Source organism: Leptonychotes weddellii, chromosome 11, assembly GCF_054177405.1.
Source record: "Leptonychotes weddellii isolate Sample4059 chromosome 11, ASM5417740v2, whole genome shotgun sequence".
In the NCBI taxonomy this organism is placed as follows: Eukaryota; Metazoa; Chordata; class Mammalia; order Carnivora; family Phocidae; genus Leptonychotes; species Leptonychotes weddellii.
Window position 1 is genome coordinate 62,209,856 of NC_138379.1, and position 26,774 is coordinate 62,236,629.

Genomic DNA, 26,774 nt, shown 5'->3' on the forward strand with positions numbered 1-26,774 from the left:
CCTACAGAGGTTTTCCTGCCTTTCTTCCAGGAAGAGAGACTGCTTGGATTTCTCATGGCTCCAGGTTCACGGTTGTGTGTTTCAGACTTTTCAGGAAGGCTGTCTCTTTCTCCGTTGGCTGATAAAAACGTGAAAAACACATCCTGTCACGGGATGCCGATGACAGGGGAGCCACACTGCTCTCTCAGTCCCACATAAGCATTGTGCAAATAAGTGGCTTTCCTTAAAAAAAAAAGAAAAGAAATCACCCTAAGACGAATCAGGAGAGGAAGGCTGACCTCTTCCCTGTGCACAGGGGGCCACGGCTGCCTGACCCAGTGAGGATGGGACACAAGTGTCCTCGGAGGGACAGAGGGCAAAGGGGTTCTGGTCTTTTGTGCCTGGAAGAGCAACAGGCACCCAACAGAGTGAAGGCTGATAGCCCTTTCATCCATGTATAGCTTCCCTCTAACAAGTGTTTCTCATTCTCATTGTGACCTCTCACAGAGCATGCCCCCTGAGGAGGTGGGGAGGTTCACAAAACCTTCCCTTCCCTTTCTGAGAAGACAGTTACTTCTCACTTGGAAAGTGCCATCATGATATGTGACCCTGTCGGATAGAACGGCCTGGAAGTGAAGGCGTCAGATTTGTGTGTGAAACACCCCTTGGTGTGACCACACTGACCCTTAGTCAGTCCAAACCAGAGAGCTGTGCTCCCCTTTATTCCTCCTTTATCACGTCAGCCGCCCGGGCACTCACACCATCTCTGTCTCCCCCTCAATCATCCCCGACCCCCCATACACACTGAGCCAGATGCTAAAGCAGCTCGATGCATTTCATTCCTGGATGTGGCTGGGCAGAAAAATTAATGTTAATAAAAAGTCATGCTGAGACTCAACAAAGGAGAGTGAAATGGCACAGAGCCTTCTTTTAGAATTAGAGAACGCGTTCAGACATCAACCCAAGAGACTTGGACACAGTAAATGAGGGATGGAGTGGGGCACAGAATTTGAGTTTTTGAGTTTCCCTGGGGGGACTCTTATGGGCAGCTAGGGAAGAGAAGTTACTGATTCTCCCACTTGAAATTCTTGATACCAGTCTTCTCTCCGAAATCTCAGACAGTAGCTCATGTCTGTATCCCAGAGTACCTAGCACTGCCCCACTCACACAGAGGCACTCAGTAAGTGGTTTCAAATGAATACAAGAAGCATGCACCCCCAATCCACCTACAGATACTCTCTTGGCACACAAAACAGTACCTTCCTGAACAAACACATTCTAAGTCTGCAGCGAAACTGAAGACTAGAATATAAATAATCTCCTCTACAGCAACTTTTGTCAACTGAGCATTAATGAAGTTCCCATTCTTTGTTGTAGGCCAGTGGCTAGGAGGGCGGCAGGGCTTCAGGATGAAAAGGCAGACCCTTCCCATGAAGGAACTCTGTCAACTTGTCTAGTGGGGAAATACACACACGTGAACAATGGATTATAGCACAGAGCAAAGAACCATGACGGAAGAGTACACTGGTTGTGTTGGGACGTACCAGATGGGCACCTAACCCTGGAAGACAGGTCACCTCTCTAACATCTGAGCTAAGTTTGAACCATCTAGAGGTGAAGCAGTGGGGGTGGGGCATGTTCCAGAAAGAATTCATGGAAAGGCAGATCATTTGCACAGTGGGAACACAACTTTCCCTCCCATGGGGAGTGTGGACAGATGAGAGTGAAGGGGACTGGGGCCACTTTGTAAAGAGCCATGCTACCCCCAGTGGGATTTTATTTTGAAAGCCATTTCACCTCCTGGGGCCTCTTCTTGGCTTTCTCTAAAGTCTGCATGCTCCCACCCACCACGTACGTGTAAAACAAAAGCTGAAGGTCATGAATTCCTCAGCAGATCTTGGTAAAATGCCTTTTCCATACTTCCCATACCTCACTAGTGTGGGGAGTGAGCTTGACATGTGATATTCCCTGCTCTTTTCCGTCCATCAGCACAGGTGGCAAATCAGCCCCGTCTGTAGTCTTTTGTCTTCAGGGACAGTGTAGCACCAAGAAATGGAATATAAATTTGACCTCCTAATTGCCATTTGACAATAATAATAATAAACCTGCAAAAGACAAATTGGTGCAATAAGCTGGGCAGCCTTGAAGGTTGTGTCTTCTCATTGTCTTTTCTTTGTCTTTGTACTCAAAGGGGCGATTCATTTATGGGAAACACCATTCAAAGGAAAGATACAGAGATATTTCCCATGTGGGACTGATTTTGTGTAAAGATTTCAACACATAAAACAAAATGATAAAATTACAGTGTGAGGTCTTCGGTATAGAAGTTATTAAATTTGAAATAATTATGTGTACAAGTAGCTATTACCGAAGTAACCTTCTTTGTCAAGGGTAACAAAAAATTATATCAGCATTAAAAAGTTAAATAAGAAAGTGCTGTTTCATAGCCTGATTCTGATCAGCATCAACACCCATTAGTGTTCAAGAACTCTGAAATCTTTAATGAGGTTCTTGCTGTAGAATTTCCGTCATATGCAAATGAATCATTGAAATTCCTCATTATCAGGAGAACAATGGTCCTTCAGTGAGGTTTTACATCCCCGGGAGTGATTACAGTACCTAACTGAGGTAAACAGAACCAGAACAAATTTTTCAGGTTTTCTTCGTAAATTTTATTTTGTTTTAAGAATAATTCAGAGATCATCTTGATGGTCACTGGAGATGGGAGAGTTGCTCTTCCCTGTCATTTTTGCTTTTCCTTTAACTGGATTTGCTTCCCGTGCTCAGTAAGCTACTTGCCCTGGATATTTAAAAGTCAAATATTCTCATTTCTACGCAGGTCTGATTACAACAACGTCACGGAAATTGGATCGAGAACAGCAGGCAGAACATTTTCTGGAGGTAAGTGCGGAGAGGGAATGCACATTCATGAACACCGACTTTCACTAAACTTCTTTAACCTTCATTGTAAACTAGAACTTCAGCATATTTGAACTGTGGATTCCAAAATGAAGCTATTTCTCTTGGGCTGATTGGTTCTGACGGTGGAGATTTGTGGTTCATCCCTCCGGACACGCTCCTGTGTGCCGAGCAGGGGTGGACGAGCAGCCTTTGCCTTCCTCTGAAAACAGGCAGATGCATCAACATCTCTGCCTTGACTTCAGGCCCCTTTGTCAATCATCAGAAAAGAAGGTTCAGGAACAGAGCCCTGGGAGCCTCCCGGGCCCCAGGATGCGAAGAGAGAAAGCAAAAGCGCTGTGATCAGAGTGAAGTACATCGTTTGTGGAGACGCAAGTTGCTTTGCTTCTCATTTCCTTTCTGGGGAGAGGGTTGAGGAAGAGAAGCCTGCAAGCTGATTCACTGCCTGAGATGACTGTGTCTGAAACCGTAAAATGTACTCCTATAATTCATTAAGACAGAAACAGCAACAATATAAACTGTAAGAGTGTTATTTATGGAGGGGGAAAAAAAAACACCATAAGGCAAGAGATGAGAAAATAGATAGGAAAGAGCTTCGTGGAACATTCTTTCTATACATATCGAGTATCTTTATTGGGAAGCTTGAAGTCTGGATCGTATGTATGGCACTGGGATTTCAGTGTGACAGTCTGATACAGAACAGATGACAATGCTTGGAAGTTAGGGCTTTGTTAAGGTTTTATCACACATCCGCGCTTCTAAAATGGTCTGTTAGTCCGTAAGAATCACTTACTGGAATCCGCATGTCCTACACACACACACACACACACGTGCACACACATGCACACACACACACACTTCAAATCTCTCCTGTTGTTTTCCTTTAAATCAGTTCACCAGCAGTGATTCATTTAACAAGCACTGGACTAGGGAGTGGTGCCTAAGGACCCTGGACCTTCCCTGCCATGATTAGCTTGCATGGCTAAAAGCTGTTTAATTGCCCTGGACCTCAGTTTCCCCTACTGTGAAATGTGGCAAATAATTAGCACTCCATATACCTCAAAGGATTGCTATTAGGATCAACCCTTATATTTTATATCAAAGTACTTTTAAATCTCTTAAAGCATTATACATAATAAAGGAGTATTATTATTATCATGTAGCACTGTGATAATCCTTTTAAAACATTGCTATCATCTCATAAAGATGAAAGACTCCAGGCTGCCAAAAAATAATTATTATAATTCTTTTTTTGAAATCATACTACTGGGCTGCAGTTTGTATCTAGTCCAGAATTAGAGGACATTTGCCAGAACAATAACACCTTATATTATATTTATGTGCTCCTTTTCTTTGCAACAGAGGCCAGGACTCCTGGGGAGGTGGTGTTCTCAGATAGTTGAACCCATTACCTGCCCGCAGGGAAAAAGAGGGCATCTCATTAGCTGGGGAATCTGCCCGAGATCACTTACTGCCTTGTCCCTGGAAAGGGTGGTGTCTTCGAGGGGGGGTTGGTGCAGAGTGTGACTTTAGGGAAGAATGTTTTCCAGGCATTTGAATTTACTTCCCAGAAGAATCCTTAACTGTTTTGCATCCTTTACAGATTTACATAAATACCAAATATTTCCATCCTTTAGGGTAACACCAATGCATCTGGCTCATCATTTCTCAGTACCTGGTATTAATCTGCCTAGGAAAGTGGTGCCAAATAGCCGCTAGCCACCTCTGAGAGTTGTTGGGAGAACTATGTGTCTAACATCTGGTCTGGGATCTGGCACTAAGTAGGTGCTCAGTAAAGTGTCGCTGTACCTGTTGCAGTTTTGATTATTATCGTATAGTGTCATGATACCTAAACCTCCCAAACATTCAACTTCATCTCCACACTCCAGGACAGAGAGTAGCTCCAAGGCAGCTGACATGCAGAAAGGAGGCTCTGACAGCAGCCGCTGGACTTGGCCTGGGTCCCAGGGTCTGCCCTGCATGCTGGAGATACAGAGTAAACAGGGAGGGGCAGGGGGCACATAATAAATAAATAAAGGCTGTAAGTTCAGATACAAGCTCTCCGAGGCCACTCAAAGACATTTCCAGGATAGTGCCTAAAAGTGGGGCTGGTAGTCAACATCCAATAGACTGGTCCGGAGGGCCCCTTTGAGTAGGTGACGTTTGGTGACATGAAGCCAAGATTCTGTTCAAGGCCAGTGTGATCACCCAGGCCCGTGTGATTAAGGGTGTAAAGGTGGAGGTGGGTAAAGCTGATAGGAAACGAAGTTGCACAAGGCAAACAGGGCTGTACTAACGATGATGCATTTTTTCCTAAGTGCAGTAGAAAGCCAGTAAGCCAGGGTGACGTGATATGCTTGCCAGTGTAAGCTACTCAGCTGAGCAGAAATGGGCTGGGGCAGGGCACAGGTAGTGGGGAGACTCTGGGGGCTTTCTAGAAGGATCCATGTGAGACATGATGATGGGTTTGGATGAAGGCTGTTAACAAAATAACTAGAGAAGACAGTTAAGGTTCTAGAAACAAACTTCGGCACTTCACAAAGCAGACTGCCTCCACTCAGTAGCTGCAAAGTGGGGTGGAAGGCAGGAAGCTTTCACAGGTTGAAGAGTAAAGAACAAATAAGAGAAAAACTGAAAAATATCTGACTGGCTGGGGCCACATAGCCCATAGCCAACCTTGTTTGGGGTGAGAAAGAACAAAGAAGTAAGGATAGAGCCCAGAGTTGGCTTGGCATTTGGGGACTGACTGACTGGATATCCTTTGGTTCTGGTCAAGCAGAGCGTTTCTGGAGGCACAAAAGTTATCTAAGTTTCGGTTTGCTGAGGTGGCACCTTGGACAGCAGTGGTTCCATCTTGGGCCTAGAAATTTATTTCAACCACGGTAAAGGCAGTGGGTCTAAGGGAAGGGTCTGATACAAACCCCATCATGATTCTGGCCAACAGGCGGCACGCTGGCTTTTCTAAATTCTCAGAATGGAGCTCTGAAACACCGTGGGTCAGCCGAACCAATCTGACTGGCCCCAAGCACCCACCATCGCTCTGCACGTCTCCCAGGATCCCCATCATTTGTGCTCTTTCTTTTAGTAACCTCTGCAGCTGAGGTTTTCAAACACCAGCTAATCTCAGTCTCCCTCACTCTCCCCCAGTCTCTCCATCTCCCTTGCTCTCTCTGTCTCTCCCATGCACACTAACTCTTGCTCTCATCTTCTGAATTGTACAGTCCCTCGTCACGCTATTTTTTCCTGCATAACTTGGCTGTGACATTCATTTCTTTTTTTCTGGATGGACCATGGAAAGGATATTGCTTTAACTCAGTCCTCCAAAAACTGAGCAAAATAATACCATTCAGAGTGCGGAATAGAGTTCTCTGCTGTACACAGATTTTTGTAACTGCTGGTACATTGTATTGTGTGAGTTTTAAATGGTGGGTGTGGGTAATTAACCTCCTGGAGAGCCTTTAATTGCCAAGATAACCCTGCGCTCCTCTTAAACTCATATTAACCTTCTGGCTCTATTTCATATCTCTCCTTCCCAATAAAACAAAATTGACTCTTCTTGAAAGGAATCATTTAGAGGCTGACCTGGTAGGTACATTTCTGAATGGGTAACCAGAAGGGCATTGAGGATTTGTTTGTGGTTTGCTATCCCCATGATAGAAGGTGCTTTAATTGTATACTGCTGGTACTCTGCCTGTACATTGAATTAAGATATTTAGCTTGACCACGTATGGGCTGTAAGGGTTTTTGAGTCTGTAAGCATTCACTTTCCATCTCTGATGATAAGAGGACAGTGGTCACTATCAGAATCCAAGGGATTTGCTAAAGAAAGAAGAGCAGCGAAGAACTGTAGGAAGATTCACAAGTACAGCTTACTCTTTTTTTGGTGAATTCTAAGTGTTTACTCTTGCCTAATTTGAAGTCTGTTATGTGTAAACATTGGAGTGGTCTTCTGTCCCTACTATAAAATCCAAAAATATGGGATTTTTAGCTCACTTACTCTAAGTCATATACATTCCTCGATAGCCTTTTATGATTGTAGCAGAGGTAGAAGGCTAATTCGGGCAAACAGATGCAGGAAGTGATAACAAATGCATAAACTAAATAGTGAATTAATGTTTTAGCTTAACAGTTATGACTTTAGCCCCCCTCACTATCAGAGAAGACAGCTGCGAAAAAGGAATCATTGCAGGCAATAAATGCAGGGATCGTTGACCCCGTTCCCGCATCTGGAAGGTGGGGATAACAATCCCTAACACAGACTTGGTGTGAAGAGTTATGGGTTGACAGGTGAAAAGTGCTCAGGACGCCGACGGTCAGCCAGCGAGTGTTCTGTGAACGGGGGCGGCTGTTGTCAGTTCTCTGTCTTCCTTATTCTACCCTAGATGAGGTGATGGATGGCAGTTTAGGACACCATGAAGTTCATGGGCTTGGAGACAGAAATAATGGAATACGCTGCCTCCTTCCATCTGCATTGCCAAGTTAACTTTGATCCCCCATTTCCTTATCTGTAAAGCAGGGGTCAGTGATCCCTACCTCTTCGATGAAACACGCAGAGGGCCCGGCACACATAGACACTGCTAAACCGTTGTCTCTCCCTCCCTCTTCCCCATCCCCACCCTTCTCCCCTTGTCCTCAACAAACACCTTCTCAATTCCCTTTCTTTTTCAGTCCTGGCCCCAGTATTTTGAATAGCTTAGAGCAGTTCAATTATTCTTAGAAGATATAGCCACTTAAATAATCCTATAGTTCTGGCTTAATTATGTGTGAATCTTTATCTTGCATGCTGAAAGAGTATTATTTGCCTCCCTTTTGATCTTGAAATGCTTCTCTGTTCAGGGCTGGATGGTTCTGATAAAAGTCTTCCAAAGAGAGCAGAGAGCGTGATTTTATTTGCAAATCAGAAAAGATGACAAGGCCCAGTAACCAGCATAAAGACAAGGGATGGGAAATTTTGTTGTGTGTGTATAACTTGAAGTAGTCCAGAGAACATGGCGAGATTTTAGAGTGCGGTGGTATAAATAACAAAACACATTACAGAGGGATATACACTAGAGCTATAAGAATGTAAATTATGTACTATCTGTCCCTTTAGCATATCATCCATTGTCCTCTGTAAGGTACGTCTCAAATGACTCTTTTTTTCTTCCTGTTTGAAATTCTCATCCCTTTTATAGTCTTATTTTCTAAGGAAAAACAAGTACTGTTCTTTGGTAAGTTTTTGTAACATTTCCTCTTGCCTTAGGATGCAAATTGATTTCTTCGGTGAGTGCACATCCTTAGTGGTTTCTTCCTTTGGTGAGCCTCTGCTCTTGAAATGATGGTAATTTCTGGTGGTGAAGAATTGCAGGCCTATTTCAACCCACTAAGCAGTCCATAGTTTGATGATTTAACTACAAGAGAAATGGAAGTTTCTCTCATTAGATTCTTCTTTCTGCACCTTCAAGAAACTTTGCAGAAAGTACCAAGAGGCCTTGGAAAAAGATGGTCCATCCGTGCACATAACACAGACACTGGCCTCGGATGGAGAGTCGGTCCTCACTTCTGTTTCTTCCTGTGTTGTACCTACTTTGACAGAGTTCATGTAAATTCACTGTTTTTTCTTCCTGTCTTAAAAGCTTTATTACATGCTGATTCTGGGCCTGGCATTGGGCGAGACACCAAGCTTCTGTTACTAGAGTGAGTATATTTTGCCCACTGAACATTTTTTTCTTCGCCTTTCACAGTGAGGTCATTAGAGTCTAACCTGCTGTTTATTCATGAGCTACTGTAGTTGGCTGCTGTCTTGTTATCAAGGGGCTGTTTTTCATTCATATCATCCAGACACTTCTCCTGCATTATACAGATGCAGAAACTGAGACTTAGGAAAGATAAGAGAGAGCCAAGGTCACACAATCACTTCATAGTAGTGTCCAGGATAGGTCTTCTTCTCTTCACAGAACAGTATGGCCCAACACATGCATCAGCACATTGAAATATGGCCAATGGAATCATCTTTTCCCACTCTTGGTTCACAGCAGATTTACCCAGGTGTCAGGTCAGCCCACCCTTAAGCATCAGCATAGATGGATATGAAAAGAGGAGGTTTTCTCTTAGACTCTTTGGTTATCCATTTACCACTCCCTCAGCTGCTCCTCCGTACCCACTCCTCTGCCCTTCACTGCCTGCCCAGCTCTGGACAGGGGTTCGCCCTGCTGGCTACCACCCCAAGCTCCAGGACCAAGTCCACCTGAGAGGATGCTGTGGCCACACTGTGTGCACCAGCTTGGACACCAGTGGAAGAATAGACCAGGTGTTACAGGCTGAATCGCCTATGTTGAAAGCCATATGTTTAAGTCCTAAACCCCAGGATCTCAGAAGGTGACTATATTTGGAGTCTTTAAAGAGGTAATTAGTTGAAATGAGCCATGACGGTGGGCCCTAATCCAGTATGACTGGTGTCCTTATCAGAAAAGGAAATTTGGATGCAGACCCATTCAGAGGCAAAAATCATGTGAAGACCCAGAAGAAGACAGCCATCTACAAGCTAGGGAGAGGGGCCTCAAGGAACCAACCCTGTCAACACCTTGACCTCAGATTTCTAGCTTCCAGAATTGTGAGAAAATAAATTTCTGTTGTCATTTGTCATGGCCGCCCAAGCTCACTACTGCAGGAGGCAGACTTCATTCACGGGCCCACCCCTGCCCCTTTCTCCTCATACCACCCCCTCACAAGGCTATAGAGACAGATCCAACTTTATTTACTGAAGGATGGGGCAACTACAAATACAGTATAGCAGGAAAAAAACCTCCACCTAAATCTGGTTATTTCCGTGTTCCACACTCCATAACTACAAATGAGAAGTATCCCCAAGTTAAAATAATTCACAGAAGGCTCCCTCACAGTGTACACTGGTTTCTAACTGCTTCTTTCCCCTCAAGTGCCTACTTTTCTGAGGGCCTGCTTCCTCCATTCTCTTTAGTGAGGGTTTCCAGCCCATCTTTCCCAGAAATCCTGTCACTTGACTCAGGAACTAACCCCTCCCTTTAGATTTTTCTAAATCAGTGTCATTCTTAGGTTTGAAATAATGCCCCAAGAGGGCTTAAGCCAGCCAGCCAGAGGTGGCCTTTGGCACTACAACTCCAATTAAATAAGGAGGATTGGTGGTGATGATCATGATGGTGGTGATGGTGGTGATCATGATGGTGATGGTGGTGGTGGTGATGATCATGATGGTGGTGGTAGTAATTGTGATGGTAGTGGTCATGGTGGTGGCAGTGGTCCTGGGGTGGTGGTGAAGGTGGTGGTGATGGTGGTGGTGGTGATGGTGGTGATCATGATGGTGGTGATGGTGGTGATCATGATGGTGATGGTGGTGGTGATCATGATGGTGGTGATGGTGGTGATCATGATGGTGATGGTGGTGATGATCATGATGGTGATCGTGGTGGTGATCATGATGGTGGTGGTTGTGATGATCATGATGGTGATGGTGGTGGTGGTGATGATCATGATCGTGGTGGTAGTAATTGTGATGGTAGTGGTCATGGTGGTGGCAGTGGTCCTGGGGTGATGGTGAAGGTGGTGGTGATGGTGGTGGTAGTGGTGGGTGGTGGGTGTGCGTGGGTACTTGTGTGTGGGAACATGTGTGTCTGAGGTAGGAGCAAGGGTTGCCATTCCAGGTCCTGCGGAACAGTCCAGGTTGGTGTGAGCTCTGAAGAACGATCTCTTGTGAGATCTTCCCAGCAGTATGAATTGCATATATATATATATATATATATCACATATATATACCACTTTATTTTCCCAACTGGCCAAACAGTAAATATTGAATCAGACACATACACATTTTTCCAAGCAAATATTCATTCTCAGAGATAGTTTGCTCCAAACAGAAATTACAAGAGAACTGCAGGCTGGTAACTCAGAGGAGCACCATGGATATGGGTGGGGGGGTAGAGGGGAAATACGGCAGGTCTCACCCACCCCTTCTGCAGAGGCTCTGCCAGTGGCAAATGTGGAAGTAGGTGGGCCTGGTTTCCTCAGAAAGCCTTACTTTTTTCCAAAACAAAACAAAACAAAAAACCCCAAATCAGATTTATGTGTCAAACCTCCCTACACTAACGTTGACACCTGCGTTTTTTTTTTAATACCGTAATGAGCCAATGAGCTCCTGTTTTAGAAGATCTGATAGGAGGGAATATTTTGTTTCTTACTGCCCCATAATTTGTAATCCTCTCACAGTAGAGAAATTTACATATATTGTAAAATGCAGTTTGTTTCTCATCGTCTCTCTGCCCTACATTTTTTTCACAATGTGCCCTTTGGAACCCCTCGAAATACAAGAAATGAGCCCAGGGCTGTGTCTGAAGAGACCCTGTTGAAGTTGGGAATGCTGGCTTGTGAGGACTTGGTTAGGCTCTCAGCTGAGGGCACCCTTCCCACCATGTCTCCATCCGACGAGGAAGGGAAGCATTGCTTTGGCCCCTTGGATGACAGAGAGTCTCGAGGGCATCATGCCTGCTCTGGCAGTCTTGTACTTCTTAGCTTCGCTTGTCTGTGTCCCTGGTTAGCCTTCCCGTGAATAATCTGCAGTCACTCCTAGACGCTGGGAGAGTTGTCTGGAATGAGTCCTTGATTCTATAAATAGCCGCCTCTAATTTATCGGTTTGTGAAAGATGGCGTTTGTTTTCTTTCTCCTTAAAGCTGAACACTAATTAGCAGAGCAACAGTAAATGAAACCTGTTCCCTTGGACCTGGAAAGGTCCTTCCATCCAGTGGCCCCGCCTGGAAATGGAAATGAGCCGGCTTTTGCTGGCTGCTGGCTGGTGGTGCTGGCGGGCAGATAAGCTGCCCCAGGGGGGTCACAGCTTGTTGAGCTGGGCACACAGGCTGCGGCGAGCTGAGGCTCTGCTTTTGTTTTTCACTTGTGAATACTTTCTGAACAGGGTGCTATGTGGCTGCTTCCTTCCTGGGCGAGCGCTGACTGGGTCCTGGGGGAGAGGGGAGGGGTGGGCGAGAACCTCTCACCCCGCGGGTCTGGTGTCCCATTGGTGGCTTATTCCTTCTCAGAGAAGAGGTCCAGATTCCTTTCATGGCTCTGCACAATCATGAGGACTCCCCTCTGCGAATCCCACATCCCAGAAGCCCAGGCTGACTTCTCCCCCTAGTGCAGTGATGATAAATTGACCCTCTGCCCCGGGCTTCCACAGCTCCTTTTCTCTCATTTTCCCTTGTGTTGCCTTCCTAGTTTGTTTTGTGCAGCCCGCTCTCTGAGCCACAGAATGATCTGTCCAGTCTGATTTCATTTGGGTCCTTCAGAAATCATCCAAGCTCATGCCTAACGCCAGATGCATATGACCCAGTTGAGCACGTTAAGTCTGTCTGTGGGAAAATAAAAATATAATGACAGCGGGTTCAGAACATGAGATTCCAACTCAAGTGCCTCTATTAATAAAAAGGAAAAAATACTCTGGCTTGCTTCCTGCTGGCTGCACACAGCTTTGTTCAAGTGAGCTGTTGTTGCAAGACCTTCCGAGCAACTTGCTTGGGTGGCAGATCGGGGGCTACCAACCTCATCTATTTTGGGGCAAGACCGTTTTAGGGAAATGCTGAGAGGTGTTGTCAGCAGGATGCAGGTCACTGTGAGGAAGGGCAATGGGGCCAGTCCTGGATGTCAGAACCAAGAAAAATGGGTTGGTATGTGAGGACAAATACCATCAGTCCCTTTGAAATTGAGAAAACCTGTTGTAAATTTGGTTATTCCGTCTTTGGGGATGTAGCACTGTACGTATTTTTACAGTTCCTCAGTCTGACTTAGAAATAAAACATGTCTCATAAAACAATGTCCTTTGTACTGCAGATGTAGATAGAGACAGCTAAAGCACAGAATTTGGAGACAGACCTCGCTACTCACCAGCTGCGCCATCTTTCTCTATCTAGCCTCATCTGTGCATGTTGCGTATATATTCCACTTGTTAGGTGTTTAATGTATGTTAGCTATTATGATGAGAAGCTTAAGATTTTTCCTTGGGATTCCTGAAGTGGTCTTCTTATGGAAGAATTCAGAACACGTAGTGTATTGTATTATGTATTGTATTTTGAATTTTTCTCATAGTTGTTGAATATACTGTGGTTCTTCAATGAGATGGCATCTATAAATGTACCTAACGTAGCTCCTGGTACATGGTATGCACTTAAGAGAGTATTAATTCCTTCCTTTCTTTTCTGAAGAGCCCAAAGCCTCAGAGATTTCTTGTCTTCTGTTTGCCAATATCCATTTAAATGGGTTGTGACCAAGTAAGTTGGAACAGCTCATTCTCCTAAGGTAGGCTGAATGAGGAGTCAACCATGGGTCTGGCTCAGCCATGAAGAAGGTCATTGAGCCTCTCCTGGAGGATCCGCAGTCTCCCTGGCTTTCTGAGTCAGGATCTGAGAGGAAACTGAGGCATCCAAGCCCATATGGCAGAGCTGTAGCATTCCCAAGGATCCAAGGACTCAGTAAAGTGATCATCCTTGAGACTAGCATGGGACAGATAGCTAATTTCTCCAGTTAGTTACCTCTAGGCCCCCCTAGTGTTGTCACTAACTCCCAAGCTTTCCCTAGAATTATAACCATTTAAGGCTTTAAATTGGGCTTAGTTGCTAATAGAGTAAGCGTGTTTAATATTTAAACACAAATTGGGATTTTTTTTTTCCTGTTTTATTCATTTGTCAACACCTCAATTGTAGGAAATAGTAAACTGGTCATGAGACGTCAAGAAAAGACACAGTTGACAGATACCATAATTCAAAATTCACTGCCCTTAGACATTTCAAGCTCTGCCCCTCCTTCAGGCCATCCTCAACTCTGTTAGCAAGCTGTAGGATGAGCTCTCCAGAGAGTCTGCATCTTTTCCCTGCCTGGCCCTCCCTTTGGTGAAGGTCCATGGTAGGCTGGAGGGCCACAGCTGAGGAGTATTGCTCTTTGTACTCCCAGCATCTAGAATAATACCTGGGACATCATAGCCACTCTGTGAATGGGTTGAACTTTCAGTTGAAGGCTACAGGTAACCCACAAACCAGATAATCCATGCCTGCCAGATTACCGTGATCTGTCCTGCCCAGAAATTCACAGGAAGTCCACACCCAGGCAAGAGGTTGGCAGGCCTCCCGCCATGCCAGCCAGCATGCAGGAAGGGGAGGGGCTTCACCCCCACTGCATTCCCGTCCCTACAGAAGCCCTGCTGGCCATCCCCAGTGTGCTCAGAGCCTAAAAGCAGTTCCTAAATCACATTTACCTACCTGAAATCTATCATCCTCAGTAAGTCGTAAATATATAATTCAGAAGGAAGATCATAGATTTTTCATAAGGTGCCCTGTTATAATTCCTGGCATGCCACTATACACTTTTAAAGATGCTGATAAATCTTAAAATTGGACGTGGGGCTAAGCTCTGTGCTAATGTATACTTTGCTGTTATATAATTGAGATAACCCCTACCTCTAGGACACTTCTTTCAAATAAAATTTTAAAAGTTCAATATTTTTAAAAATGTATGACTGCTCATTAATAGCCCTCTTAAGAAGCTTTATAAAGATGGTCTAAAGTAGACAATTAGTACCTGCAGAACAAGGGGCTTCTGACCAATCAAGCCCTGTGTTCTTCTAACTTTCTCCATATAGAGAGGGACCTCATTTGTTCTTGTCTTATTTTTAATTTGAATGCTGTGAAAACGACTGTTGCTATCCCTTGGCTTACCAAATAAATGACGGAATTTTTCTCTTCTCGGTGTGGGGACAGCCTCTTTGCCACTTTGAGAGTAAGTTTGACGAAGTCTCACCTTTATATTTTCCATCATTACATTCGAAGGCCTCAGATCTCTTCTCATTAGGTGAAAGCAAAGTCAGAAAGTCTGCAGTTAAATTTAAGGTAACATTATAGCCTTTGCAGCAGATACTCTTGTGGAATGCAGGAACTAGAGATGCGTTCAGTTGGTTTCAGCTAGAGAATATGAGGGAGTTTTATTTAGCATTTTTACAGCAGGAGATGTTGTTCTGTCTCTATCGGCAGTAGCCAAGAAATGCTTGCCCCACGTTGGAATGAAGAATTACAAATCTCTCTGTGAAAGGCCGTGATAGACCCATGATGTGTGCCTTGATACATGCACTAAACCATTTACCCATCTTCAAAAATGAAGCTTCCAGGAACAACTCATTCAAGAGTTCCTGTCATATCACAAGGACATCAGTATGTCAGGAAGAATGAACTCAATGTCTAATGGTTTAAAGCATGTGTATATGCACCTCAGTGAAAAGAAGAAAATTTGGGTCTATTTTAAAACTCTTATTTTAGAAATTAAATAAAGCCTACTAAAATAGTAGAATTTTTAAATATAGTTATTTCTAATTATAGAATAATTAGAAACATGTAACTATGATGTACCAGAAGCATGTAATGTATAATACATATTCACTGTAAAACAAAGAGAGAGACAGGGAGGGAGGGAGGGGGAGAGGAAGGGAGAGAGAGAGAGAGAGATAGAGAGACATAAAGATATGCAAAACAGAGGAAGAATTTCACACTCATAATTTACCCCATGCCATGATGGTCCCTTTTTACATTTTGGAGTATGAACTTTCAGAACATTTTTTGCATTTATGTATATTTGAAATCATATAATCCTATATAAAATCTGTCAGAAAGATTGAAATAACACTATACATATTGTTTTGTAACCTCCTTTTTTCATTTTTCAATTTGTTGTGGGCATTTTTCTATATTCCATGTGTTATTATTAATTTCCTTTTTGCTTGTGTGAGATCGCATTAAACAGCAGTCTGTGGTTGGTTTTTAATGACCTCAAGTAATGGACCATCCGTCGCTTTTTCTGGAAGACTGCATGGCTACAACCTAGCCCCCTAGCTCCCCTGTTCATACTTCTCTAAGTTGGTTTGGTGCCCACTTTCAGGCAGGCAATCACTTACCTCCTTCTGCCTGTAGACCAACTGAAAAAAGAAACAAAAAGCCCTGTACATGATCTAATGTCATTTAGCAGATTATTTCATGAGCGTGACCAGACTACACACAAATATGAACAGAAATCCTTCCTTTGGCTGGAGTTGTGATCTTCTACCTTGGAGCATTCACTTACTAAAGGAAAAATTATACAATGTAGGAAAATCTTCACATAAATATCTCTGAAACACTTGAAAAAGGACTACTCCATATTAACTCATGTCATTTGGAAAATTACATCAGAAGCCTGATCATGAAAGCCTGAGATGGAATCGTAGACATCAGAACGTTTTACCCACACATATGAACTACTTTCTTCTCTTGCACTGCAGATTAATAGTCGACCTTCCAACACTTTCTCACTGAAAGCAAGATGATACATTGTGAGCATCTTTTCACAAAAGTGCAAGTAAATCCCACAGAATCCTGAAATGTCAGCATTAAATAGTACCTTGGAAATCGTCTATTGGATGACGGACTATTTAGACCCGAAATTAAAGATCTGGGCAAACATTTGCCAAATGTGGGCATGTGGGCAACATTCACATTTGGCATAGCTGTCTTGCATTCTCTGCTGGTGACGAAGTGCAGTGTAAAAAGAGGGAAAGAATCCAAAGCAAACTACCTCAGGCTTGACATGTCTTTGAGAGGGCACATATGCTTTCCCATGTTGAAAAGCAGACTCCCATCAGATGTGCACACAGACCTAGTGGCAAGCGGGGCAGCCCTTACCCATAGCACAGCAGATCTAACCTGGAGCCATTCGGTAAAAGGGACTCTGGAAAGACTAACGTGCGTGCCAAGAACCAGTCAGCTGTCCTCAGAGAGACTCCATTTTCAGACAACCTTGAAATGTGGTGGTTGGTAAGAGAGGGCAGGAAAAACAATCTGCTTCCCTGAAATATTCCATGTTGAGGGTAAAAATGTAAATAAATATACAATCAATGAATATGCATCTGTTGTGAGACCAGAGAGTACGAGGTCCTTAATGACCGTTTTTGTCTTCCTCCTGACACTGAGGTTATACTTATTAGACTCACAGTAATTCCTGGCTGGACTGGATTGAAAAAATGTTCTTGCCCCTCCTCTTTGTTGTGGTTAGACAGAGGACGGAGAAGAGGAATCCCAACTCAGTTACAGTGAGTTCTTATCCAGCGGGAACTTTAGTTATAATGTAAGGCCCATGTCTGGCTGTTTCCCGTGACATAATACGTAATGTTAGACATCTGACAAATGACAAGGCCAGCCCAGAAACTGTACGGGAAGGTACCATATATGAGGCTGCCAGTTGGAAAGGCAGATGTATCTTGCTCATTCGTCTCTATACAGTTCAACTTCATTATGTTGTCCACGATAGGGTCACTTGTCCCCAGAAGGACAGAACGTGGTAGACTCTGGTTGCTTAATAAATGATATTATCTGGAGATGCCTCCATTTCCAAAAGGCCAGACACAGTGTGCAAGATCGCCATCAACAGCACTCTGCCAGGGTGCATATGACATCACAGGCTGCCTACCTCATGCAGGTGTTGGGGCGTAAGCTCCAACAGCGGATAATAACGCAAGTCAGGGAAAAGAGCAACCGCCAGCAGCGGGAGGTAGGCCTGGAGATGGACTCCTAGGATCAGGACGGAACTCCCTTCTCAAAGGGAGTTGCCCTTGACTACCATGACGGAGGTTCGAAGCAAGAGTTCAAAACCACGAAGAATGATAGGCAAAGGAAGAGCATTGTTCCCTCTGCTTTTCTGTTCTCTCCTTGATTGTCATACATTTCAATGGCATCCAGATGTTCCATTATTTTAGCTACCAACTTGGGAGATTACATTATAGTTACTTTCAAAGTTGTCAGAACCCTAAACTCAACAATGACAGTTTATAACCCATTTTCTCTAAAGTGCTTAATTTTTTTCTTATAACCCTGTTAGGCTGGCATTTAAATAAAGTCAGGATTCTGAAATTCAGTTAGTTTTTGTATATGCAGAGTTATTCTTTGTGCTCATCCACATGCATACTGGATCTTGCACATACATACTGGACATATTGTACATTAACTCTTCCTCCATTTAGGTCTAGATTTGTTAAAAATGGGAAATTTGTTTCATGCCTCAAGGTTGAATAGTTGCGCTCTTTAATTTTAGACTAAACTATTTAAATGTTTTTGGCATTCAAATGTATGCATTTTTTCCCAGAAAATTGAAGGCTAGTTAAAAAGAACAGTATTATTAATTTTGAAAATGCATATTCCCCAGTTGAGTAAAAAACACAATGGTATGTGTATCATATTTTACAGCAGAATTATTTAAGATTTCTCAGAAAACTCCATTTGTAATTTCCAGTTGCAAGGGGATGAAGTTCTTCAGTGTAATGCCTGCAGCATTCTTATGGTAATTTTGAAATTGGGAGACTTGGCCACATTCATAGATGGTAACTGTAGAAAATCGGCCACTTTCAAATCAAACAAAAGCATAGAGAACCTTGAGGATACTTTTGAAAAGAGGAGACTATTTCTAACAAGTCTAGTTACACTCTCTGTTCCTAAAGCAGATGAATGGGGGAGTTCTTATAAGAGTATTGCTGTTGCTTTTTTGTATTGGCTGCTTGTATTATCTGTCCCTACAGTACTTAGCACCCTGTTGAACTCAATAAATATGCGGTGGTGATAACATTATTGCTCAGAATTCATTTAGCGCTTTCACATCTTTTAAGTGTCACAATGTTCTGCCTACTAGGTGCAGGGAATTTTAATTTAATGCTCATTCTGAGGCTTAAAGCTTGGAAGTGTAATGACCCATGTGAGATAATCTTCCATTCCAGCAGGACAGTTTTGGAGCAAAGCCATTGGGTTGTCCAAGAATTCATTAAAAAGCAGAGAAATCTTACTTCCCACACTAAAATTCAGGGGCTCAGTGTACTGCTTTTCCAGTCTCTACCTTCTAAGCCATCCACATCATAATTCCCCGACAGACCAAAAAAAAAGAAATAGAGAAAATATAAATATATCTATGACAATTAAGTAGCTCTGACCAACTTCAATCAAGCTGTGCCCATGGTAGAGGTTGAAATAGAAGTCAAATGGAGCTGGAATGAATTTATTTTTTATCAGGACAACAAGCTTGTCCCTCAGCCTAATTCAGCTATTACTAGACTTTGGAATATCTGACAGTTTCCACATATTTTTTGCCTATGAAATTTCATTTCCTTTAGGCTTAATAGAACCTATCCACAGATAGTTTTGATACCAATAATATCCTTGATATCTGACACAGTACTTGGTATCTAATAGGCATTCTGAATCTCTTTAGTTGAATGAATGAATGAATGAATGAATGAATCATCCATAAAGGGAAGTTCCCAACTGTTCCCAACCCTGGTCTTGGTTATTCTATTGCTTCTTTAAAAGGAGAAAACTGGGCGCCTGGGTGGCTCAGTTGGTTAAGCGATTGCCTTTGGCTCAGGTCATGATCCTGGAGTCCCGGGATCAAGTCCCACATCGGGCTCCCTGCTCGGCAAGGGGTCTGCTTCTCCCTCTGACACTCTTCCCTCTCGTGTTGTCTCTCATTCTCTCTCTCAAATAAATAAATAAAATCTTTAAAAAATAAAAATAAAAAAAATAAAAGGAGAAAACTGTTGGGGTTTCCTGACAAAATCCTTAATTTTTTCTTATATCTCATTTGAGGCTCAATGCCTACTTTTTAGAAACCTTCTTTATCAATAAATGCAATAAAATGCTCTAAGAATATCTAAATTGGTAATAAATCTTCATATATTATCATTTGTGAGAATATGCAAATATTGGTTGTGAGATTTATTTAACAGCCCATGGCTAGTACAATAAATAACTAGAAATACATATGTGCGCATGCGTACACACGCACACGTGAATACTTACAACACATACAACATGGTAATGAGATTCAAGGTTACCCTAAAGCAGTTGGGGGACACCAGACTAGCACATGAAACAGTAATTAACTGTAGGGCAGTACATAATAAAATTCCATGCCTAATTGTGAGAAACAACATATATGTCCTTTAAGAGTTAAGGGCTGGATTTATCAGAAAGGACATCATGGAAGACAAGAGACTTGGCCTGGGTTTTGGATCAGAGGGGGAGCAATGTAAAAGAAGACAACATGCATGATCCACATGCAGACATAGAGTGGGATACATATGGCTCCCTTGGCCGACTGTGACAAGAGCAGCCTACCCACCAAGGGAAGTAGGGTTTGGAGAGCAGTGGAGCAGGGAGACTGAGGTGTAGTAGTGTTGACTAGAAACATGAGGAAGTACAGAGCAATGAAAGGTTTCTGAGCAGAGTGACGACATGCTACAAGTTGTATACAAAGATAATTGATCTGGTAGAAGGGGTCCTTGGAATAAGAAAGAGACTGGGATCAGGCCAGCCAATTGGGAGGTGGGTCCAGGTGTGAGGGAATTGTGACCCAATCACAGGTGGGGGTAATCAGGAAGATAAAAGAGACATGGGAACATGGGCAAAACTTGAGGACTGAATGGGAGACCTAGGGGAGGAACAAGGGTAGTTATTTCCCACAGTTGTCCAAAGCTGGTATTCAGTAGCAGACCCACAGATAGATCATAAGGTTGGCTTCATCCATGTTTCTTCCCTTTAGATGAAGTGATGCACCATCATTGCCAGGCTTGGTTAGCCCCTTCTCATTCACCATCAGATATGATCTCAGGCTTGATCTGCTCTTGTCTTGTACAAAGAGAAGACTTTCATAAGCATTTTCTGAAAAGAAATAGAGATAAGTTCCTCCTTTTTTACTGTAAATTTATATGTATTTCAGCTTTACTCATTTCCATAAAGTTCTTGACTCTGCACATTGTGACCACTCTGACAACTGCAGTGTTTCAAGCACAGATGAGTTTGAATTAGGGTCCAAGTGTTTTGATTTTCTTCCTCGCTGCATGTGTACTTGGGGTTTGACCCTGAGGTATAGACAGTTCACTCACCACAGCCACTTTGTCTGATGAACCCATCATCCCAACTGAATCGTGGTGGTTTAGAGATGGAATCTAGAGAGAGAGTCTTTGAGGGAAGGCAGGGAAGTTTTCCTTTTGTAACTGTAGTAATGGTCTAACGTAATGGAGAAAAGAAACCAATGGTGCATTTGCTTAACTGGAAGTAGCCCATTGCTATAGGCTGGAAAGAGCTGGGGTGTAAGTTCAGGCTGACCAGGGTCTGAATCAAGATTCTGCCATGTATTTGCTGAATGATCTAGAGCAAATTCATAGTCTATCATAGTTTCTGTATCCTCAGCTGTCAAGTGGGGATAATAACAGCCACCTCGTTGGCTTGTTGTAAGGGCTGTATAGAAAGCCTATGTAGAGAGAATAACAAAATGCCTTGCATAGAGCAATATAGCAACTATTACTAGTTTCCTTCTTTAAGGCAAAAATCCCTGCATATTTCATTGTCCCTCATACCTAGCACAGTCCTAGTATTTTTGCTCAATGGATACAAAAGCAGAAGGGCATTTTGAGGACTAGGAAGAGCAGCAGTATCCATAGTCAAATACCCCTATTGCCTTCCAACGAGGAAACCTAATTCAGCACTTCAGCTAACATGCATCTATATAATTGTGGGTGTATGCATTGCACTTCTAGAGGTGAGCCATCTTATCCCATCTCACAGGTCTGTCAGGAGGCTTATGATGACTCACCCTCCTACAGATCAGGGGGCTAATTATGTTATTAGAATGTCAGAATTATCTGGAATGGCTCTGTCACCCACCTAACAAGAGAAGTAAGTTTGATACAGCTGTGTTCAAAATGCCTAAAAAATGTGAATGATGTATGAGATGATGTATGAACATATATGGAAGATTTTTTTCAAAATGTTTTATGACAGACTTCCTTCTTTTACTCCTATGCTTTAGCTATTACATTGTTCTTTAACTTAAAATTGGTTTTAGTTCACTTCTGCAATAATTCCTTAAGTGCCTAGGATAGACAGTTTCTGTGCTCTGTGTGATAGGGCCAGAGGTGAATAAGACTTGGCCCACTGGGACCCCCAGCTCTCATCTCTTGCAGAGTAGGGGAGCCCTCTATCAGGACAAAATTACCAGTCATGATTTTCATCAAAAGATTTTTACTCACATTATAAAGAAAGGGGTAAACTAGGCAGTGCCAAAATGGATTCAGCTAGATGGTCATGGTGGGTTGTGAAAATGGCCAGAGATGTTTGCAGTTCCTCTTTATCAAGAGGTGGAGACATGGCTTGGTGACTTGCTGGGACCAAAAGCATCCAGCAGAAGTGGTGTACAGTCTGAGCCTAGCCCCAAGTGAACTTGCTAGCCCCAAGTGAACTTGCTTCTATCCTTACTGTGTTTGTATATCCTGAGACTTTGCTTGTTTTAGTGATGTGATCACTCCTCAGAGGCCAGATGGACCTTCCATCCAAACTTTGAACATCAACCCATGATGCCACACATACACACCAAGAGGGTATAAAAGGGTTTATTACTTGAGTAATGCACTTCCTGGGAAGAGCAGGATGAACTCCCAAGCTGGGTCACAAGTGGCTTGAGAAAGTTAGGGAAAGGAGACTGGTTTGGGGTTATATGGTGCTTGGGGCTGGGGTGAGCTCTTCTGCCCTGGAGCTGGGCAAACATGATTTGAACTTCTTGCCGGCACCAAAGGCAGGAGTACCTGAGCTTTCTTATCAGCTTGCCTGGATGTGGAGCAGAAGGGGACGAGAGTGTGGTGGGGCCTGAAAGCTGTCAGCAGTCAAACTGAAAAATGCAATCAAATTCTTTATTCCTCCTTAGTGTAGATGTCCTCATAGCACTTCATACCTGAAATTACTTTTTCTTTGTAATTTACTTTTATTATTCCTATATCTACTGTCTACAGATTATGAACTGAGTAATGGTTGGAACCAAGTCTGTATTGTTCTCCACTGACTCTTACCACTTCTAGATGGGTGCTTGACATATAGTAGATGCTCAATAAATATTTGTGTCTGAATGAACTTCTTTAAGTGAACATTAGTTTCTCTGCATCCAATCCTGATGCTTAGAGTCTTATCGGAGAACAGTTGTACCGCAGGTAATTTTAACAATCTTAAGTTTGAATATCCTGCTGTGCATCTCCGGTAAGTTGATACCCCCCACAGGAATGGATAAGAAATGTTAGTCTTTGGTTCTTCTCTATGCTTTGAGCCATGCCCTTGTATTGAGTCAGATTACCAGAACACTATATACCTGGAGCAGGTTACTCCAGCTTACCATGGAAATACTTTTGCAGCATTACGTTCTTGGTTTTTATTGAAGTTGTTATGTTACCCAGCCATATCCACCTGTCACTGAATATTTTGTAGAAGTGCTGCTGCAAACACTGCCCTCCAAGTTATTTACTATTTCCTAGAAAAGACCCTTGCAGCAGGATCTCAGAGTTTACCATTGGGGCTAAGGGGCATCTCCTCTATTACATGAGGAGTTTAGCCATCTGTTATAAAACTCGCTGTTGTGCTAGTGGTAGTAGCTTCTCTTAATCTAGACTTCCTCATAGTATTATCCCTACCACGCTCATACCCCCAGCTCTTGTCTTTGTACCTTTCTATTATCATATATATATATATATAATGTATATAACATATGTGTAATATATATCATATATATAATAAATGGACACTTATTCTGGAGACGTACTGGAAAGAAGTCCAACGGAGACTTTACTTTCCATTGCCCTTCCTCTGTTTCAGGGAAGGCTGGTGCTTAGGGAAAAGCCGAGCACAATTCTGTCAGGTCAGTCCATTGTGGTGGAAGGTGTGATTCACCCTTCTGTCTCCTGTAGCACATTTTAAGCGGTCAGTAAATGTTTGCTGCATTACTCTGCCTTGAGGTTTTGTCCATCCCATAGGGGCTGAATTAACATCATTGATGGCCGGAATATATAGAATGTAGGGATCTAGAATTTAAAATACATCCATGTTCCAGAGATCTTTCAGAGGCTCTCTTCTGAGTAACGTAGAGGTTGATTTTCATCTGTATCTTGTCACTACTGAACATAGTGCCTGACTCTTGGGCCCTAAAAGCTGTTGTGGAGTCATTATTTATTGACCTTCAGGAGTACTTTAATATCTTTGAAACTTTGGGATTGGTTGTCTTCTTTTACCTACACCTTGATACACTGAAAATGAAACAAGAACTCTAACTGTTAATGTAGTTGTTGTTGTTGTTTTTAAAGATTTTATTTATTTATTTGAGAGAGAGAGTGCACGCAGGCACACAGGAGTGGGGGTAGGGAGAGGGGCAGAGGGAGAGGGAGAAGCAGACTCCCCGCTGAGCAGGGAGCCCAACGTGGGGCTCGATCCTGGGACCCTGGGATCATGACCTGAGCCGAAGGCAGACGCTTAACTGACTGAGTCACCCAGGCGCCCCTAATGTAGTTGTTTTAACCTGTAATTTAAAATGTGTGAAAAAGATAATCCAGTTAACCTTTTCTTTAGGAAATAGATGGGTACATATACAGTGAACTATAGAGATAGTGTCCATAAAATGAATCTGTTTGCCTGCTATTTCTCACCATATAATTGGAGATACGTTTTCATTAAAAACATGTCTTAAGATGCTGGACTGTGAAGCCTTTGGTGAAGAAGGAGTCGCGGTTTGGCAAGGTTGCAGCCTGGGGGGCAAGGGGGGCAGTAGAAAGGTCCCTAACACCTTGACAATCTCCAGCACATCCCCCACTCTGCTCCTATGCCCCTTTTTCTTCATCCCCATTTCTAGATTCTACACCCCAGCTTCTGGAGCCTAACTCTTCTCCACCTTTGCAGCAATTTCAAGTTTCTTTATAGCCATCTAAGTTTGCTTAAGTTTTTTGCATTGAATAAAAATGAATTAAACTATACCAGGCCTTCAAATTCAAAATCTGCTAAATAAGTTCCTTAAGGCAAATATTTAAATTCGGGCATTTGTTATCCTCTTAGGATTTCTGTGTGAGAGTCCAGGATTCTAAATGCTATGGCATTGCTTAGTAATGAGACCTGCGTGTGTTGCAATATGGGCTAATTGGGCTAATACAGGAAATACATTAGCACAAATTAAGTGGGATGTTAAAATATCTTATCAGCTATTAATGACAGAAAAAATGAGGTAAAAAGCTAAGTCCCTTTTTGGGGAATGAAAATACTGAAAATTAGATTTTGGTGATGGCACAACTCTGTAAATATACTAAAAACCATTTCACTGCACTCTTGAAACAGGTGAACTCAATGGCATATAAATTATATCTCAGTAAATCTGATTTTTTAAAAAGCTATGTCCTGGTAAAGGAATGAAATAATGCCTTTTTTTTTTTAAGATTTATTTATTTATTTAAGGGGGGAAAGGCGGAGGGAGAGAATCCTGAAGCAGGCTCCCCTCTGAGCAGGGAGCCCGATGCAGGGCTCCATTCCAGCACCTTCCGAGATCATGACCTGAACCCGAAATAAAGAGTCAGCTGCTTAACCAACTGAGTCACCCAGGCGCCCCTGAAATAATGCTCTCATTTACATATACATATTTTACATACGTACATTTACATACATAGAATTTACATATAGGTCGTCAGGGAGCCCAATAAACTTTCAGGTGAAACAACTAGTAATTGCAACATTAAAGGTGTAAACATCAACTGCCCAAGGAGTTTTCTTAAAGTTGTGTCTTGTCTTTGGCTGTGGCTGTTATCTTACGACATACAGATGCTGCGTCCTTGATACTCATGCCAATAGCAGGTGTTTATTGAGAGCCACTGAGATAGGTAGGAGCTGCTCCTGGAGAACCAAAGGTATAAAATATAAAACATAATTGCATCAGTTACCTATTTCCCCATAACAGAACTTTGTGGCTTAAACCAATGACCAACTTATTTGGCTCACAATGTTTTGCATCGCTGGGTTGTTCTACTTGCCTGGGCTGGCTCATTTGATCTCCGCTGGCCTTTTTCCAAAGATTGTGGCCAGCTGATGAGAAGACTGGCAACCTAGGGTAGATTCACCTGCATGTCTGGCAGTTGGCAGGCTGGCATCTCAGGTGCTCGATGCTCAGTGCTCAATTCTCCTCCACATGGCTTTTCATCCTCGAGCTTGGTCACATAGTGATCTCAGGATTTAAGTGCAGCAAGGGCAGAAAACACAGAGCAAGTTGAGGCTCAGGATCAGAGCTTACACAGCATCACTGCCACTGCATTTTTTTGGCCAAACCAAGTCACCAAATGTCTTAGTTTGACCTGCTATAACAAAGTGTCATAGGATGGTTATAAAGTCAGGATCAGGGTGCCAGCATGGTTGGGGTCTGGTGGGAGCCCTCTCCCAGGTTGCAGACTGCCAACTTCTCATTGTACCCTCACATAAAGGAAATGGAGCCAACTAGCTCTCTGGGCTCTTCCTATAAGGGTGCTAATCCCATTCATGAGCTCTCCACCCTAAAGACCTTCCAAAGGCCCCACCTCCTAATACCATCACACGGGGGTTAGATTTCAACATATGAATTTGGGAGGACACAAACATTCAATCTAGAACACCGAGCCAGCCCAACTGCAAAAGGTAGGGAAATAGGATTCACCTCTTGACATAAGGAGCTGCAATGTTTTGGGGCTGCTTTATAATCTGCCATGACAAGCAATCTAGCTGAATCTAGTTTGGTGCTATCCAGTTTACCATATCCATTTTAATTAAAGTAAGTCTCTGGATAAAGATGATTTGCCCCGAGTGTTGTTAAAATACAGTCATAATACTACACATGTATTAAATTTTGGATTAATCACCCCCCCGGAAGTGGCAGTAATAATAGCAGCTATTGCTAACATTGTTTACATTTTGCCTTTGAGTTTTGCCACCGATTTATCTAACAAGGTTTCTTTGTGTTCCTAAACTGCAAATCATTAAATAGGAGCCTAAAG

The 26,774-nt window shown here is 42.9% G+C and overlaps 1 protein-coding gene across 1 annotated transcript in view; it reads left to right on the forward strand.

Annotated features, from left to right (window-relative positions):
* The window catches only part of FAT3 (FAT atypical cadherin 3), a 503,865-nt gene that overhangs the window by 318,809 nt on the left and 158,282 nt on the right, over window positions 1-26,774 (forward strand). The window contains exon 3 of the mRNA XM_081799014.1: window positions 2,819-2,880. Coding sequence (XP_081655140.1) covers window positions 2,819-2,880 — 62 coding nt within the window. The remainder of the gene's footprint in view (window positions 1-2,818; window positions 2,881-26,774) is intronic.